The sequence below is a fragment of the Herpailurus yagouaroundi genome, unplaced genomic scaffold, assembly GCF_014898765.1.
Source record: "Herpailurus yagouaroundi ecotype Mexico unplaced genomic scaffold, PumYag 185, whole genome shotgun sequence".
Classification (NCBI taxonomy): Eukaryota; Metazoa; Chordata; class Mammalia; order Carnivora; family Felidae; genus Herpailurus; species Herpailurus yagouaroundi.
In genome coordinates, this window is record NW_024412416.1 from 13,270,216 (window position 1) to 13,287,747 (window position 17,532).

Consider the following 17,532-nt stretch of genomic DNA (forward strand, 5'->3'; position numbering starts at 1 on the left):
CAGTCATTATAACAATGAGCCTAGCACAAACCGAGTACGGTGCTCTCCGCCTTAACGTAGCAGTTGGCTCATTCGTCAGAATAAGAACCAACTGTTTACAGAAAGTACAGCTTGGCAACGCAGTTTGAAAGCTGGGTGCCTTCAAAGGGCACTCGCCTAATAGCTTTATTTATAGTTAAGTTTTACGTAGATTATGCATCCTGTTTTATAGTCTTGCCGCAGTGTCCCTGAACTTTCAAACCACTATTTTTTCCAAGAGGTTATAACGTATTCAAAAAAAAAAAAAAAAAAAACCACTAGCGCGTCAATTATGTAGAAAACCTTACAAAGTGTGTACGGGTTTAATTTGCATTTGATCGTTTCAGCGGATGTCATATTAACAAATTGTGGTTTTTTTCCTTTCAGGAGAGCACAGACGTAGACGAAGAGGAGTATGACGATGACAAGGTACGTGTGCTCGGGAAAGCTCGCGAAAGGAAACGTTCGTGTCGTCCGCAGATGGCATTTTACCTGGTTGAGTGAAACCCTGTTTGAAAAATTTATTTATTTGTTTGTTTGTTTGTTCGTTTGTTTGTTGGCATTATGGAGTGTCCGGGATAGGAATGTTTTTGTAATTTATAAAGGATATCGGTTTTTAAAGATCTTAGTAAGGGAGGATATAAAAAGGGTAACATATGAGGGAAAACGGAGATAGTATACAAAGCGTACCTATAGGAGGCTTGTCATTTGATGCGAGCGAAGGGGAGCCTTCCCCTGGTGTATAAAAGGTACATGAAAGGTAGTCTAGAAAATCCAAAGTAAATCAAGTGAAACTGCTGTTCCTTTAGCCTCCTGTCTGTGCTCCGTGGGGTGGTCACCCACTTGGGAGCCTGTCACTTTTCCAGCTATTGCTGGCAGTGTTTTCAGCTGTATGTCGGTGTACATCTGTCCTTTTCCTTCTCCTGGGAGAATCTCTCAAATCGGCTGCTTTTGTTGTCATTACGCTTTCAGACAAACCTTCTGGAATATAATGAAAAAAAAAAAAAAAAGTGAAATGCCAAATGAGATGCGACCGGCTTAATCGACTTCCAGCCCCCTAGAACCTGTGGGTGTAGGGGGTTTGCGAGGGGAGCGCCTGGGAGGCTTGCGGGAGGGGGGAAGGGGGCAAACGGGGGAATCTTAAGAGTTAAGTATCCAGTATAAAATGCCCAGAAGATAGCAGCGAATTAAACCCTGGCTCCGTGACACAAGCAGCCTTAAAATTAATTGGGCAAGCCAGATGGTTTTGCCCATTTGAAACAACTTGGGTGGATTACAAAGCAAATCTTGTTTGTTGTGCTAAAATGATCGCTAATAGCAAAATGATAAAATACAGTAGAATGTGTTTTAAACGGAAGTGACTCTTTCCAGAACAGGGTCACGCAGACGCAACTTTCTTCTCGACGGATTGATGTGAGTTGCTTCCGACTGATGTGACTCCTTGAGCGCGAAAAAGTTGTAGCCAGGCTAACATGCGTGCTGGTGGGATGTTTCGTCAAAATAAACACAAGCACTAATGAAATTGTTTTAAACCTTTACTAAGCAGAATTCTAAAATTTGATTTACCAAGGCTGGGAAGTGGGGAAGATGTCCTTCTGTCTGGCTCTGTTGAAATGAGCCCTCCGTAGAAGAGGGAGTCATCTGCCCTTTAGAGATAATCGTGACCATGTGTCTGTGGCCCATCTGCGGAGGGCATCCAACAAGAAGACAATGAATGAGAAAGTGGAGTTCAGTAAACTGGCAGGCAACATATCCAGGCCGTGGGGTCTAGACCAGTGGTTGTCACAATGCGCCCGTCTACTCAGGTGCCCCAAGGATTATCTGGGGGGGTCTGGGAGTCTGGAGGTAGAGCCAGTTGGGCTGTCCTTGAGGCCTTTCTGGGTAAGGACAACTGAGGTGGAACCGTTGCATCTACATGGAAGAGCCTTGGAGCTCTTGCATTTACCCAGGCATGGCCCTCCCCATGGCAGATGGGCCAAACCCGATCCGCACAGAGGGTGTTGGCATCACGACGTTCCCCATTTCCTTCGGGGCGAGTCTGTTCTGAAGATACGTTGATTGTCGTATTTTCACAGGACCTTTAAGAGCCATAGCACGGCCATGGTGTTTGCTTCCTCAATTTTATATGTCTATGATATCATCCAGAGGGGCGCCTGGGTGGCGCAGTCAGTTGAGCGTCCGACTTCAGCCAGGTCACGATCTCGCGGTCCGGGAGTTCAAGCCCCGCGTCAGGCTCTGGGCTGATGGCTCAGAGCCTGGAGCCTGTTTCCGATTCTGTGTCTCCCTCTCTCTCTGTCCCTCCCCCGTTCATGCTCTGTCTCTCTCTGTCCCAAAAATAAATAAACGTTGAAAAAAAAAATATGATATCATCCAGAGAAATAAATCTAAAATGAAGTTTTGATTTCTCTCTATGCCTCCGTCTGCTTAACACAACCCTTCACCTGTTAGGGAGACTGGCGAGCTTTGCGGTCCTTATCGGTATCTTTCCACTCGCACTTTGCTACGAGAGCTGTAAAGTACGGCGGGATTTTCAGCTTCAAGACTTCTGGAGCCCGCATCATCCACATATATTACAGTCCATCATTTCTTCGCATACAGCAAGCTTCCACAACTGAGATGTGCTCCTCAGAGACCTGCCCACACAGGCACCGGGCTGTTGCCCTCCACAGTGTGCTGTTTCCAGGGGCTTGTCCACAGAGCCCTTCTGGTTTCTGTTGCATGTTAGACGTGACAGACCAGGCTTCTGGGAACTGTAACACACCCAGTGAGCGATGAGCTGTTTACAAATTATAAACACACAGCCGTTTCCTTCCAAACCAGAAGAACAGAGGAAACTCCTTTCTATCCAAACTATCCATCTTGAAAGTGACACTCCTTAATTGCCAGCGCCCCTTCCCACCAAATACCATCACAGGCGACCGTGGAAGATGAAAGCATGTCAGGGCCCCTCGGCAGAGTTTCCTCGGGAGATGGGCACATTCCCGTCTTCTGCCTGTCTCTGGTGCACCGACCAGGACGTGGTCTGGGGTCTGTCATACGTTTATTGTCTGGAGGGGGGATTGTGGTAAAATGACATCACTATAGCCTCTTGTTCCTTCTAGTTGTCAGACGTCCGGGGGCGGGGGGGGTGACCCGTATTAGAAGCCAAATGAGACTGCACGATTTTGTCTCCCTTTGTGTGGGGGGGAGGAGGGGGGGGGGCTTTCAGAAATCACCTAGAACCTTCAGGTGACTAGTTTTTTGGCTTTTAGGAAACTAAAGGTACAGACTAAACTTTGAAGAGAGGAAATCTTTCTCTCTTATTCCTGATGGCCCACGCGAGAAATTGCTTGTTACAAGTATAGTTTGCTGGGGACCCCTGAACAAACAGAGAATGGCTAAGTTCAGCCAACAGCAATCAGCTGACATTTCCGATTTCTATTAGATTCCATATGTGGAATTCTTCTATGTGGACCTTATTTGTACGGATGGATTACAATGAAAATTGCATTAATTTTCTGCACAGTAAAGGTCAGTAATTGAAGCATGAACCAAGAAACTATTGTGTAAAATGCTGTATCCCATACTTAGGAAAGGTCACGCAAAGCAATAATATCTTGTTTTCATTGCGGAAGGTATAAATACTTGCATTAGAGTTTCTTTCTTTTTCCAGCCCAACAAATGCTTACATAGAATATTCAGCAGTTACTATTAACATCGGCAAGAAGAAATCATAAGGGCATGTAACAATAAGAAAACCCAAAAACACAAAAAACAACAACAAAAAAAAACAACCAAAACCCTGTCTGTTGCTATCATAAAGAATCTGTGCTGTGATGTCTGCACTGTGAGTTGGTGTGCTTTTAACTCAGCTGTCAGAAATAGGACTTGAATGATTTGTTCTAGAATTATCGATGAGTGAACAATTGTCTTACAGTGTTTGGCGGGGTGGGGGGGGACGGGACGTCGCCGTTGTGTGTTGTAACGGGTGAAAAACAGATATGGATGTTTTTAAGAAAATAAACATCTGGGGGCACCTGGGTGGCTCAGTCGGTTAAGTGTCTAACTTCAGCTCAGGTCATGATCTCACAGCCCATGAGTTCAAGCCCCACATCGGGCTCTGTGCTGACAAGCTCAGAGCCTGGAGCCTGCTTTTGATTCTGTGTCTCCCTGTCTCCCTCCTGCTCACACTCTGTCTCTGTCTCTCTCAAAAATAAACATTAAAAAACTTTTTTCAAAAAAAATATAACTATAGGGGTGCCTGGGTGGTCAGTCGGTTGAGTGTCCAACTCTTGATTTCGGCTCAGGTCATGATCCCAGGGTCATGGAATTGAGCCCTGCATTGGGCTCCACATGACCATGGAACCAGCTTGGGAGTCTCTCTCCCTCTGCCCCTCTCCCCTGCTCGCTCGCTCTCTCTCTCTCTCTCTCCCTCTCTCTCTAAAATAAAAATAAAATTAAAAAAACTAAAAAGTAAACATCTAATACATTTTTATGGATCCGTTGTGGACCATTTTACCATGTAAGGATGCAAATGAATATGATATCTCTACCCTCTCTTCACAAACTAGGATGTCGTCATTAAAATTTAAGTCCATTTTAAACCATCAGTTTCGGTGTTTAACATGGTTTCCATTCTTCAAACTGATTAGTCCACTCATCCCAGGCAGAGCCTTCTTTTTATTATTATTATTATTTTTTAATGTGTATTTATTTTTGAGAGAGAGAGAGACAGAGTGTGAGCAGGGGAGGGGCAGAGACAGAGGGAGACACAGAATCAGAAGCAGGCTCCAGGCTCCCCGCTGTCAGCACAGAGCCCAATGCGGGGCTCGAACTCAGAAGCTGTGAGGTCATTGTCTGAGCCCAGGTCGGACACTTAACCAACTGAGCCACCCAGGCGCCCCCCAGGCAGAACCTTCTTAAGTAGAGAAGCATGTGGCATACATATTTCACAGGAGTTCTTGCTGGCATTGAACCTGCACAGTCCTTCGGATGAGTGGGCTAGGCCCACTATGCCCCATTCATTATGTTTTCTTATTCTAGACAGAAAAAAAAAGATCTATCTCATCCCAACTATAGTACTTCCTAAAGGGGAGACCGTCATGCTTGGAGGAAGTTTATTTTACAATCTCACAGCGAGAGTAGTTTCACTTGGGATTCCTTTGCGCCTTCTTATGAATGATCCAAACACATTAAATTAGTTTGATTAGTGATTTTTTTTTATCCTAGTGACAGAACAGTGGTACTTTGAAATGATAAAGTATGGCATTTTTAAGAAAACCCAAAGTCAGACAGTATCTTTGAAAGGTTAGCAACAGTTTAATACACACACATACCCACACTTTCAGGGCATATGCGATTTATACGCGGGGCAAATTGCAGAGGACCTGTTTAAGGATGATTTTCAGGGAAATAAAGTCAATGGTTGCTCTAATTTAACTCCTTTTAATTTGATTTAATGTGATTTTTAGTGATGAAGTGATTTAATTGCTACCATTTCTACCAGACCATCTTACTTTCAAGACTTTAATATTAAAATGGATTCCAGCCAAATCTTAATTATCAGTTTACGCATGTTTTGAATGAGAAGGGATTGGCTTCCCCATTTCCAGCAGTCTTTTCTCCGACACGCTGACTTGCTCAGATTTTTCTTTTAAAAATCAAACCCCCCATTCTTCATTACTTTTTGAGGTCATCCAGAAATGTCATTAATCGGATCTTTTTTTTTAAAAAAAATTAATGTTTATTTTTGAGAGAGAGAGGGAGAGACAGAGTGTGAGCGGGGGAGGGGCAGAGAGAGAGGGAGACACAGAATCGGAAGCAGGCTCCACGCTCTGAGCTGTCAGCACAGAGCCCGAAGCGGGGCTTGAACCCACGAATCGTGAGATCATGACCTGAGCCGGAGTCGAACACTTAAGCGACTGAGCCACCCAGGTGCCCCTAATCTGACCTTTTTACATTTTTTTTTTTTCAACGTTTACTTATTTTTGGGACAGAGAGAGACAGAGCATGAACGGGCGAGGGGCAGAGAGAGAGGGAGACACAGAATCGGAAACAGGCTCCAGGCTCTGAGCCATCAGCCCAGAGCCCGACGCGGGGCTGGAACTCACGGACCGCGAGATCGTGACCTGGCTGAAGTCGGACGCTAAACCGACTGCGCCACCCAGGCGCCCCTTTAAATTTTTTTTTTAATGTTTATTTATTTTTGAGAGACAGAGACAGAGCGTGAGCAGGCAAATGGCAGAGAGAGAGGGAGACACAGAATCGCATCGGAAGCAGGCTCCACGCTCTGAGCTGTCAGCCCAGAGCCCGACGCGGGGCTCGAACTCACGAACCACGAGATCATGACCTGAGCTGAAGTCGGACGCTTAACCGACTGAGCCGCCCAGGCGCCCCTGATCTGACCTTTTGAAGCATTACTCGTCACACTACTATCAGTCTCACTAATATTCCTAGTGCTTATGTATTTTCTATGTGATTTCTACTGTAAGGATTATACTTGCTAAGGATGTTATTCCCAATATTGTGAAATATGATAGACTGTAAATTAGATGGATTGTCTATCCTTCTATTACCTTATGTGCTCTAACAGAATGAAGTCAGAGACGCTATCTTTATGGACTACTGTGTCTGGATATTTAATTTCTCATTGCCTAAAATTATTACATCATGCTAATTAGAGTACATTGGACATTGTATCTCAGTCATCCACCAGTCACTGTTTTTCTGAGGATAGTAGCTGTTCCTTGGCTTTCCTAATGAAACCCCATCTGTTTTTGTGGTTTGCCCTAAATCCGGACTATCCAGTGAGTTTACAAGATAATTGATAGCAAGGCGAATATATCTCTCTTTTCCTCAAGGAAAAAGTAATAATTTCTAGGAAGTAATAAATGACACAAAAGTAATAATATTATTTCGAGTAAGTATTAGTTAAATAATTATATTTATACAAATATGAATAGGGGCACCTGGATGGCTCAGGTTAAGCGTCCAACTCTTGATTTCAGCTCAGGTCATGCTCTCATGGTTTGTGGGTTCAAGCCCTGCATCGGGCTCTGTGCTGACAGCTTGGAGCCTGGAACCTGCTTGCGATTCTGTCTCTCCCTCTCTCTCTGCCCCTCCCCTGTTCGCGCACACTCGTGTGCTCTCTCTCTCTCTCTCTCAGAATAAGTAAGTCAACTTTAAAAGATAATACTGGTAGAGTGTTTACAATGTGCAGATTGTTTTTATATATTTGAGCCCATTCAGTACTCAGACCATTACATTTGGTATTAATTCCCCCATCTACAAATTAAGAGAAATTTTAACTAGATAGGATAGTAACACAAATCCAGTGCTTCCGACCTAAATCAGGTTTATTTTTGACCCTGCCACACGGTCAGGCAGGAAACCTGTCATTAATGTATCGGTTCATTTTTCTGCATTGTTTTACATTTATGGAGTGTTTTCTCCCATGTCGAGCCCCTATCGGTACAAAGATTGAAACTATAAACATGGTGCTCTAAGTAAATAATCAGTATAGTGCGATGGCTTCTTTCATTAACGTTGGCACGTTATGTTGGGCAGTGAAGCAAAATTGAAGGCACCCACACAGCAAAATCAACAACTGCCAAGCATTGTGTGTTTACCTACAGTAGTGACAGAAGGCTGCCTCAGTACTTCTAGAAAACCACTAGCCCTGTTTGCCTTGGGATGGTATTTGTGGCGTCCGTCCGTTGGCTCGGAGAAGCTTCATGAAATAAATCTTCCTGAGCTCTACATTCCAAATCATCATTTTAGACTGTTGCCAACTGTTCCTTTGTGTCTTATCAACACCTTCCTCTTGATGATGCTCATCCTTCTACTTTTTCCAGCAGTGGGGTTCTTTCCACACGCCAAAGAAACGTGTTGGTAAATCCCAGTCAGAGTGGAAGCACTTTGTGTAATGAACAGACATCTCCCCAGTGAAACAGCATACACCTTGGAGTTGACTGTGTGCGTGCGCGAGTTCACACACGTTTGTGCGCGTGCACGCACACGCACTAGACATCTCCTGGGAAGAAATCCTAAAGACAGTTCCCAGTGCAGTAAGCCAGACTTCCCAAAGAATAATTTTTAATCTCCTGTATCAGAAATATTGCTTCTTATTCTTTGTTATGACAGATGCTGAGGGTTTTTTTTTTTCTTTTTCATGCTAAATGCCACTCAGTCTGTTTCTGGTGTTTATAATTCTCCAAGCTTTCAAATTACAGGCTTTTAATATTCCATAGGATAAAACAGACCAAATATACTCCCATGGAAGTTCAAAGTTATATTTTTGTGTCTCTGCTCTAGATGGCTGCAATTACTGGAAAGATCTTGAGATGGAATTTTGCATTGATCGCTTTTGGGAATGCTTCCCATCCTGTGACACATACTACTCAGTTTTTAAACATGTCAGAAGGATTTTTTTTCTGACATGGTCAATTTTCAGGACTATCTCCCTGGTTTGGCTTAGGTAATTAATAGAGAAATGAGGATTTTTTTTTCCCCAACATCAGAACATGTGGGAGAGATTTAACGTAACACACTGATTATATAATTAATTCTGAGTTGTAAATTCATTTTGATGGTGTGAATTCTCTCCCAGAGGCTCAAAGCTAGTTTATTGCACCTACAGGGCCATAGTCATTGGAGACGTGAATTTGCCTCCTGATTTATTTTTGGTTTTGCTTTGAAAGGAAGCACATGATTTGTCCTGAATTCAACTGATGACAGAACTTAGCCAAAGGACTTCGGTTTTGCTTTTTCACCGTGGAAAAATGGCAATCTTACATTCATCTCCATATGATAATACACATTTTTAGGTTACACGCTTGGCATTTTTCTTACCATGAGCGCCGCTCTTTCTTTATAGGGCATAAGAAAACAGAGGAACCTTATGAAATTTGAATTCTGTGTCTGGAAAGTTCCATGCTCCCATCTCTTCCATCATATTGTGACACGGGCTTTGTCATAGAGGAGACCCTAAATCATGCGAGTTGACTTGCGCCTCCCTGATTTTTCAAGTTTGTAGTAAGAAATACAATCCATTCTTTCTCAGATGTAGGGATGGCAGAGTCAAGTGCGTGTGGAGACACAGTTATTTTGTGCATTTGCTTAACGACACTAGTGGCCACTGCTGTTTTTATTACGCATTTCCCTCCATAAATCAGAAGCCTCCGCTGTTAGGGGAACATACGAGCACACGCGGTAACCGTTCTGTCTTTCTGAATGAGTCTCTGTTACTCTTCCCAGGCGATTTGGTAGCAGCAGCAGCTGTAATGTTGTGTTTGCTAAACTGTTATCACCACATTCCGTGGTTCAATCTGAGACGTGTAAATAAAGCCAGCATGACGCGGATAAAACCGCCAGATGATCTTTCGTACAACGCAGGGCAACGTGAGCAGACTTATCTTGGAAGACCACTGCTTTCGAAACTCTAAATCACCTTCGTATTCTTTCAACCAGACCAGAGGTTTCACATTCTTTTCTCTCTTTGCATTCTTGAAAGGAAGGGGCTTCGGTTTAGGACGTACCTGGAGTGCACCACGTGCTTTACATACTTTATGATGTGAATGATACTTAATTCTTCAAACACTCAATCAGGAAAGGATGAGCCTTTCCCTTTTTCCAGACAGCAAAGTCGGGACTCAGGAGGAGTGAGGAGTTCGCCGTGATGGCAAACCGAGTAGATGACAAGACAGAGTCAAACCCAGTTCGTTCTGACCAGAGCCTGTTAGTTTACATAAGGTGCAGGTCTGGGTCGAGCTGGGAAGTCTCATGGTTTGTTTGTTTTTTCTTCCGACTTTTTACCGGTTGGCACCGACAGCCCCTGGGTACCTGAGCTCTTACATACAAGAATGGAAAGAAGTGTTTTTGAAATATTTTCAAAAGGCATTATTTAACGTACACTCGCATGAGTATCGAGAAAATCGTGCTGGAAAGGAAGAGTAGGTAGAAATACGTAACGGAACAAGGTGTCTCCAAATTATATATTCTACAGTAAGAAAAGAGATCAGGCAGCCATAGACATCATAGAAACAAATGTCAAAGAGAACAAATGCGTGCCGAATGCCTACCTTGCGAAACATCTGCCAGACACTTAAGGGGCTTCTTGTGATGGGGACACACTTGCTCTGGAGTGAAGTTCTGGACTGGAATCATTCCTCTGCCACGTGTCCTTTCCTTGCCCAGAAAATTTCCATTTACCGTTTCCCCCCATCTGCGCAGGCGTTGACCAGAGAGCTCACAGACACCACGTTAAATCCAGCAACTAAGGAGGCATAAACCCATCTATTTTCCTGGGCTTTTCAGGGCCTGCCCCACTAACACCTAGCTTTAAGGGAAGGCTTTTGGATGGTCACTGAAAACACAAGATGCTCTCAGATGGGTCCATCCCTTCTTATCTCAAGCAGTGGAGGAGAAGCATCTGATGCTTCTGCTCGAATTGGCCACCTGGCATAACAGCCTGTCGCGGCATGGCGATTGCCAAATCTGTTAAGGTGCGTAAAGCCTCCACCCTGCCAGTTCAGAGTGGTGAGTGGGAAAGAAGACAGATTACAGGGTGAGTGTATGTTAAATATATGCAGAATTTAAACAGTTCTATGGATAAGAGAATAAAAAATAGTCTGAACACATTTATCATAGTGTTTTGTTTCGCTCATTCCAATGAGTAAATCTGCGCTTAAAGCTTTTGTTTTTAACTGTTGGGTAAAGCCCTTTTAATGAGTGAATAATAAATTCAGAGTACACGTTTAGGAAATAGTCAAGTAATGATCCCCGCTTTGTCGAGATACTTGTTGATGTGCTAACTAAATAGATGTGTGTTTACATTTCTTGTCTATCCTCTGGGGCCATGACCATATCTCTTAAGTTTACAAGTAGGTGAACTTAAGTTACAAATCTGCTAAAGAGGCCTCAACAGTAGTTACTTCAAGAAGACCATTTCTGGAAACATGCTTTTATTCACGCAGCTGAAAACTTGTATTTATATATCTCTCTGTGGAGTATGACTTTTCTTTTAGATCAGATGACTGTTCCACATTTATTGATTTTCCATCCCAAGGTTTCATTGAACACGTATGAAAAATGGCAAGCTGGCTGTTCATATGTTGACTCGGGTAGCACCAACATATAAAAAACCTTGTGCAGCGTCAAATAATGGTGGTCTTTTCTGGATGACATCGAGTGACTCAGAATATCAAATAAGTTCATTCTAAAATTGTTTTTATTTTTTTATCCAATATATGGAGCCAAAATAAAGCTTTTGCTAGTTAGTTTTACCAATGACGAAATCTCTGACATCAGGAATGCCATTGTAAACTTAGTTGAAACACTGAGCATTGGGGCTTATTGAATTTGGTAGCGACAATATGAATGCAAACTTTGATGAAGGACAGCATCATGGCCAATAAGATATTCTTGCAAAATGAGGGAATCTGTGAGACAGAAATGTACTTGGGATCGGCCGCAGTGCCCTGATTTTCCATGATTGTGTACAGACAAGTGATAATGTGCCATCGATTGAATTAGAAGCTGTAGTGTCCACATTTATCAGTATTTTTTTTAATGTTTACTCTTGAGAGAGAGAGAGAGAGAGAGAGAGAGAGAGAGAGAGCATTAGCGGGGGAAGGGCAGAGCTAGAGAGAGAGAGACATAGAACCTGAAGCAGGCTCCAGGTTCCGAGCCATCAGCACAGATCCCCAGGCGGAGCTCGAACTCACAAGCCATGAGATCATGACCTGAGCCGAAGTCAGATGCTTAACCAACTGAGCCACCCAGGCGCCCCTATAAATATTTTTATATATACGGTGTTGAGTAGCAACAACAGAGTTTTTCATGACAAGGATATGTCAGATATAAAAAGTGTACTTCAGTGTGGCAATGTGCACTCTGTTTTTGCTGTTGATCATCAATCTGATTTTAGGAATCCTTGAACCTGTAAAGAGCTCTTAGTCAACCTACACATTTTCCAGAGCTATTGAACTCTTGTGCAAAAAGAAATCTCTACAGTTTTTGTTGAATCTGGGTCATAATCAGTTGGCAATTTTTAATCGAAATCTTCAATGATTGAATGGCAAGTCACTTCATCTCTGAAAGCTGCTAGTGAGTGGAAGTGAATTTTTTAAAAAGCTAGCAAAAAAGACACTGCCATTTTTTTTAAATTTTTTCTTACAAGAACAAGGAATATTTGCCAGAAAGTAATCGATGAGGTCAAATGCTTTGTGCTATTCGGTGTTTAAATTCTGAAGTTTTCCTTAGAGATGTCTCAATTTGTGGGAAAAAAAATCTTTTGATGTTTAATAGAATAAATATTTATCTTACCAAAGAATGGAGGGAAATTGGGAAGCCACTTATTTTTCAGTATGCGTTTTGTTAAACATTGAGAAGAATCATGGAGACAATTTACTTGAAGTTTTATCTTGAAAAGATGTTTGACAGAGAATGTTCATACGAACGGATATAAAATATTTGGGCTGAAATATATGCAGATCTCAATACTTAAAAATTAAAATTGATAATGATTTTCTCCATGTAACACATTTTTTGGTGTGAGATTTCAAGGTACCTCAGCGCCTGTAGAGAGAGTATTGTTGTAATTAAAATTATGATCCACAGTAGAGTCAATTAAAGGTGTCAATTTAATGGCTGTTAAGTGCAACTCTGAAGATGATTAAGAACAATTTTACGAAATATATAAAAAGATGGCATTAAAAAGTACATTCTTTTGACAAGTACCCTGACCTGGGACTATAAATAGATATAACCAGGAAACCAGTTACATATATGAATGTGTAGCACAAATAATCATTTTTTATGTATCATTTAAAAATGTTCAGATAACATAAGTACATTGCTTTTAATGTACAAAATACGCTTTTTAAAATATTTGAAGGACTGTATTTATAAGAATAAAATGGAATAGTTATGTGGGTCCATCAATATGATAAAACCAAGTCGACGGTTGATAAGTATTTCAAAGATGATATAATTCTGATTACTTTTAAAAGTATACAGATTTGGTTGATAAATTACTCTCCTTTTAGCTGAGACATGGTGGGACTCTTTAACCTTGTCTTCGAATATTAAATAGGCAAACTAAAACATCGGATTCGTGAAAACGTAAAAGGACGTTGTGACAATCATTTGTTATTTGGGTTTACTAACTTCTACTTTCTTCATAACCGGAATCTCATCATTTAGGTTTTTCGGAGGGAGGGGAGAAACAAAGAACAGTCAACTGAACTTAGGACACTTTTATGAAGTTGAGCCGCATGGAAATTTGAATCCTTTTCCAAGAAATTGTTTTGACCCAAAGCCTATGCTGCTGAAAAGAGGAAGCTACTTTTGCCCTTTGGGTCCGATTCCCTGGTGCTTTCAAATCCTTCTTTGTAAACACGAATACTTGTGTAGCAGACAGAGATGGGTTTTCACCATTGTGCCCGTTAATAGATGTTGTGGATTGCTGAGCATAAATTAGGTTGCTCTGGCAACATATCTAATTTTTAATGCAAGCTGCTTGAAGAATTAGAGAGTAAGGGAAATAAGGAATTTAAAGAGGGGATGAAAAAAGGAAAAATGTCTTGCAAGTCTGATGTACCGAGAGGACACGAGCCCACCTTCTTCTTCTATACAGAATTCTCGGATTAAGGAGGTCAGCCCAGATGGTAAGAGATTCTTCAAACCATCCCGGCACCACCCCCTTACCATAGAGGGGCTGACAGTGGTACATTCTCACCTCTGCCCTCTGTGTGGTTCTGTTTTGGCCACACGTGGCTTCAGAAACCAGGACAGGTGCAAGAAGGGAAGTGCTTTTTGACATTTCTGCCACATTGGTGCTTTCACCCGCCATCTCTAACTGGGTGGTGGGTTCTCTCTTCCCACCCAAATTGTGTCCAGTTTGATGGAAAAGAGAATACAAGAGGAGAGCGAAATATTTTCTTTCACTTCAGAGAAGGTTATTCTTAAAATGGTCTCTTCAATTTAGAAGGTTTTGCTCCATAATTTCGCAGAATTCTAACTCCAGTAGAATTCTAGATAGAGAGAAATGAAAAGCTTTGTTAGATTTATCTGAGGTTTTGCGTTAGATGTAGTGGCTGCAGTGACCCTGATAGGCAAAAGCCAAGAGGTAAATCCCGGTCACGATAGAGTTCCCAGGAAGCTAGATTATAATATCAGAAAATAAGAGATTGTGTAAAAATACCACTGTTTAGACACTAGTCTTTTCTCCAACATTTGAGTAATTTCCAAATTCTTTTTGTAAGCATTAACTGCCTAACATGGTAAAACACATTTGAGATTTTCTTTTTTTTATTAAAAAAATTTTTTAACGTTTATTTATTTTTGATGGAGAGAAAGAAAGAGAGAGCGTGAGTGGGGGAGGGGCAGAGAAAGAGGGAGACACAGAATCTGAAATGGGCTCCAAGCTCTGAGCTGTCAGCACAAAGCCCGATGCGGGGCCCGAACTCCCGAACTTCGAGATCGTGGCCTGAGCCCAAGTCTGACGCTTAACTGAAGTCTGACCTGAGGCACCCAGGTCTTGAGATTTTCTAGAAGCAAAGTAAGGATACTATTCTTAGAAGGCTGAATTCTGTTTCACGTGAAGGACGGGAGGCTGGGGAAGATGAACTTGTATTTGCTTCTAATTCTATAAAGGAAAAGCCAGTCGATCATTGGGCAGCCTCCACAGGGATAACCTGTGTAGGATGCAGTCTCTGGCAGTGACTTTGTGTGCCTCCAGCGGCCTATTGTGTTTCTGGGGCAGTTGCCAAAGGATGACTGAAATGTTCATCGGATTTACAGTGGGTTTAAAACACAACAAAAAATGTAATAGAGTTTGACAAAGAAGCCGCAGGAGTAGGAGACGCATCATCGTCTGGAGTTCTCATATACCATGTTGTCACCTGCTGAAAATGTTTCTGAAGGATTGTGAGGGGACATGGGGAAGGGGAGCTGGCAGGTGAGCTTGTGAAGCCAGACAGGACGTCGGGCTCAGCCAAATGGAAGGAGCTGCGAGTTCTCTGGCAGAAACAGCAGCTTCCACAGAGAAATGAAGCTCTTGGTTCTGTGGAGTTTCCACACAACATGGCCTCATACTGAGGTAGCAACTGAGGCACGCTGTGAATGGTTGTATCTGAATGAGTGGGCAGTAGTTCCTTGGAGTCAATAAATATTTAAGTTGTGAACGATAGGATTCCTCCCTTGGAGTCACTCTGTGGATGAGTACCTTGTTATTGTAACACAGCATAGAGATTTCTGTTGTGGGACAATAAAAATAGAACGTGACCAAGTTAAGTCTTGCCTTTATGTTTCCTAGGAATCCGAGAAAAAGGGGTTAATTGAAAGAATCTATATGGTACAGGATATTGTTTCAACTGTTCAAAACATCTTGGAGGAAATAGCTTCTTTTGGAGAAAGAATTAAAAAGTAAGTTCTACGTTCGTGCTGTGTTTGAAATGGAGCTGCCATCCATAAGGACGGTGGGGGTAAGACGGCCGGGGGGGGGGGATCAATAAATGCAAAAAACAAAAAACAAAAGGTAACAGTGTTTGGGGCAAGTCCTATTTATGTTTGTTGGTTTGTTCTTTGGGCTTGTCCGCTTTACAGTTGGGCAGTGCTTCCGAACTGGGGTGACGATATGGCCAATTCACACCAATTGCCCTGCCATGATTATCTCCCTCTCAAAATATCTTGGTTTGGGTGATAAATTAAAGATTTTTTTTTTTTATTAAAAAAATTTTTTTTTTAATGTTTATTTATTTATTTATTTATTTAAATTTTTTTTTCAACGTTTATTTATTTTTGGGACAGAGAGAGACAGAGCATGAACGGGCGAGGGGCAGAGAGAGAGGGAGACACAGAATCGGAAACAGGCTCCAGGCTCTGAGCCATCAGCCCAGAGCCCGACGCGGGGCTCGAACTCACGGACCGTGAGATCGTGACCTGGCTGAAGTCGGACGCTTAACCGACTGCGCCACCCAGGCACCCCAAATGTTTATTTATTTTTGAGACAGAGAGACAGAGCATGAATGGGGGAGGGTCAGAGAGAGAGGAAGACACAGATTCCGAAGCAGGCTCCAGGCTCCGAGCCATCAGCACAAAGCCCGACGTGGGGCTCAAACCCATGGACCATGAGATCACGACCTGAGCCGAAGTCGGACGCTTAACCGACTGAGCCACCCAGGCGCCCCAACATTTTTTTTTTTTAAAGAAGAGTATCCTAATCAGAAATGAAAAAGGAAGGAAATATGCTCTAAAGTGACCTTTTTCAACGAAAACATAGACCACAGTGAATGCCTTGAGTCATTTTTTTCTCAACGTATCAAAGGGTGGTACGTAGCTGACAGACTTTCTTTATAAGGGGCAATGAGTAAATATTTTCATCTTGGTGGACCGTAACGACTCAATTCTGCTAAGTATGAAATCAGGCATCATTGATACCTAAATGAATGGGTATGAAATGTGTTCTAACAAAACTTTATTTACAAACGCAGGTGGCAGGCCAGAGTTGACTGATATCCAACCCGTAGCTGTCACTTCCTACCTTAGGGCACAAGGACTAAATATCTAATAGAGTCTCAGTTGAGAAAGACTCCTTCTGTGATTCTTGTTTGTTTTGTTTTAAGCATTATGAACTCTGTATAACCTGGTCTTCATTTGGGGCCAATGAACAGAGCAATTTTTAATTTTCTTGGCTTTTAAATTGTAAACTTATTTCCTCTTTTAAATCCAGAATTATGTCAACTGTGTTGTTCTTTCTGAAGATTAATTCTTTTTTCTTATTTTGTTGGCCATTCTAGTTTCTGTAAGCAATGAAGATAATACTTTAGAAATTTCATGGGTAAAGAAGAGATTAAAATTAGTGCTAAAAGCCAAGGGAAAGTTTTATATACCAAGATGCAAGGAAATCACTAAGTTATAATTAGCAGCAGGAAATATAAATAGTTAATATGGAACTCTCTACGGATACTGAACTTTCTCAGTTCCTTGTCCAATTCAGTCGGTCTTGTGTGGCCATTTACTATTGGCACAGTAAGACGTGTTCGTTTTGTTTATAAAATAGGTTATAAATCATCTTTAAACAAATTTGGTAAGTTTTACTGAATTTACATGTTGCTATTCCCATTATCAATGTCTTAGAAGAAAAATTAAAGAGCAGGAAGATTTTTGCTTATATATGTCGGTGCCTACCTGCTTTTTTCCTCTTGATTTTATATAAATTGACAAAAGGTTTCTTAAATTACCCTCAAAGTTGTTTAACAGAAACGTGACAATAGAAAGTAGTCAAATGATGAGGAGGGCATAGTAGTTCTCCCTTCATTCACTTATTAACTCTCAGTTCTAAGTTTCAGGCACTGACCTGGTCTAAGAATGAGAAATATTCCATAAAACCATGATAATAGCAACATCAGCTCACGTCATGTGCTGGCCAGACACTGTTGTAAACTCTTCACACATACTAATTTATTTAAGAAGTTACTGAGAGGAATCAGATTACAGGATTCCAGAAAGCCTATGGATTAAGGATTGTTAATC

At 41.9% G+C, this 17,532-nt stretch overlaps 1 protein-coding gene across 6 annotated transcripts in view; it reads left to right on the forward strand.

The window, feature by feature from the left end:
* Positions 1-17,532, forward strand: part of MCTP2 (multiple C2 and transmembrane domain containing 2) — a 244,812-nt gene that overhangs the window by 210,601 nt on the left and 16,679 nt on the right. For all 6 annotated transcript variants that reach the window (XM_040493757.1, XM_040493756.1, XM_040493758.1 and 3 more), the window contains 2 exons: positions 406-447; positions 15,314-15,423. In XM_040493757.1, the coding sequence (XP_040349691.1) occupies positions 406-447; positions 15,314-15,423 (152 nt within the window). The remainder of the gene's footprint in view (positions 1-405; positions 448-15,313; positions 15,424-17,532) is intronic.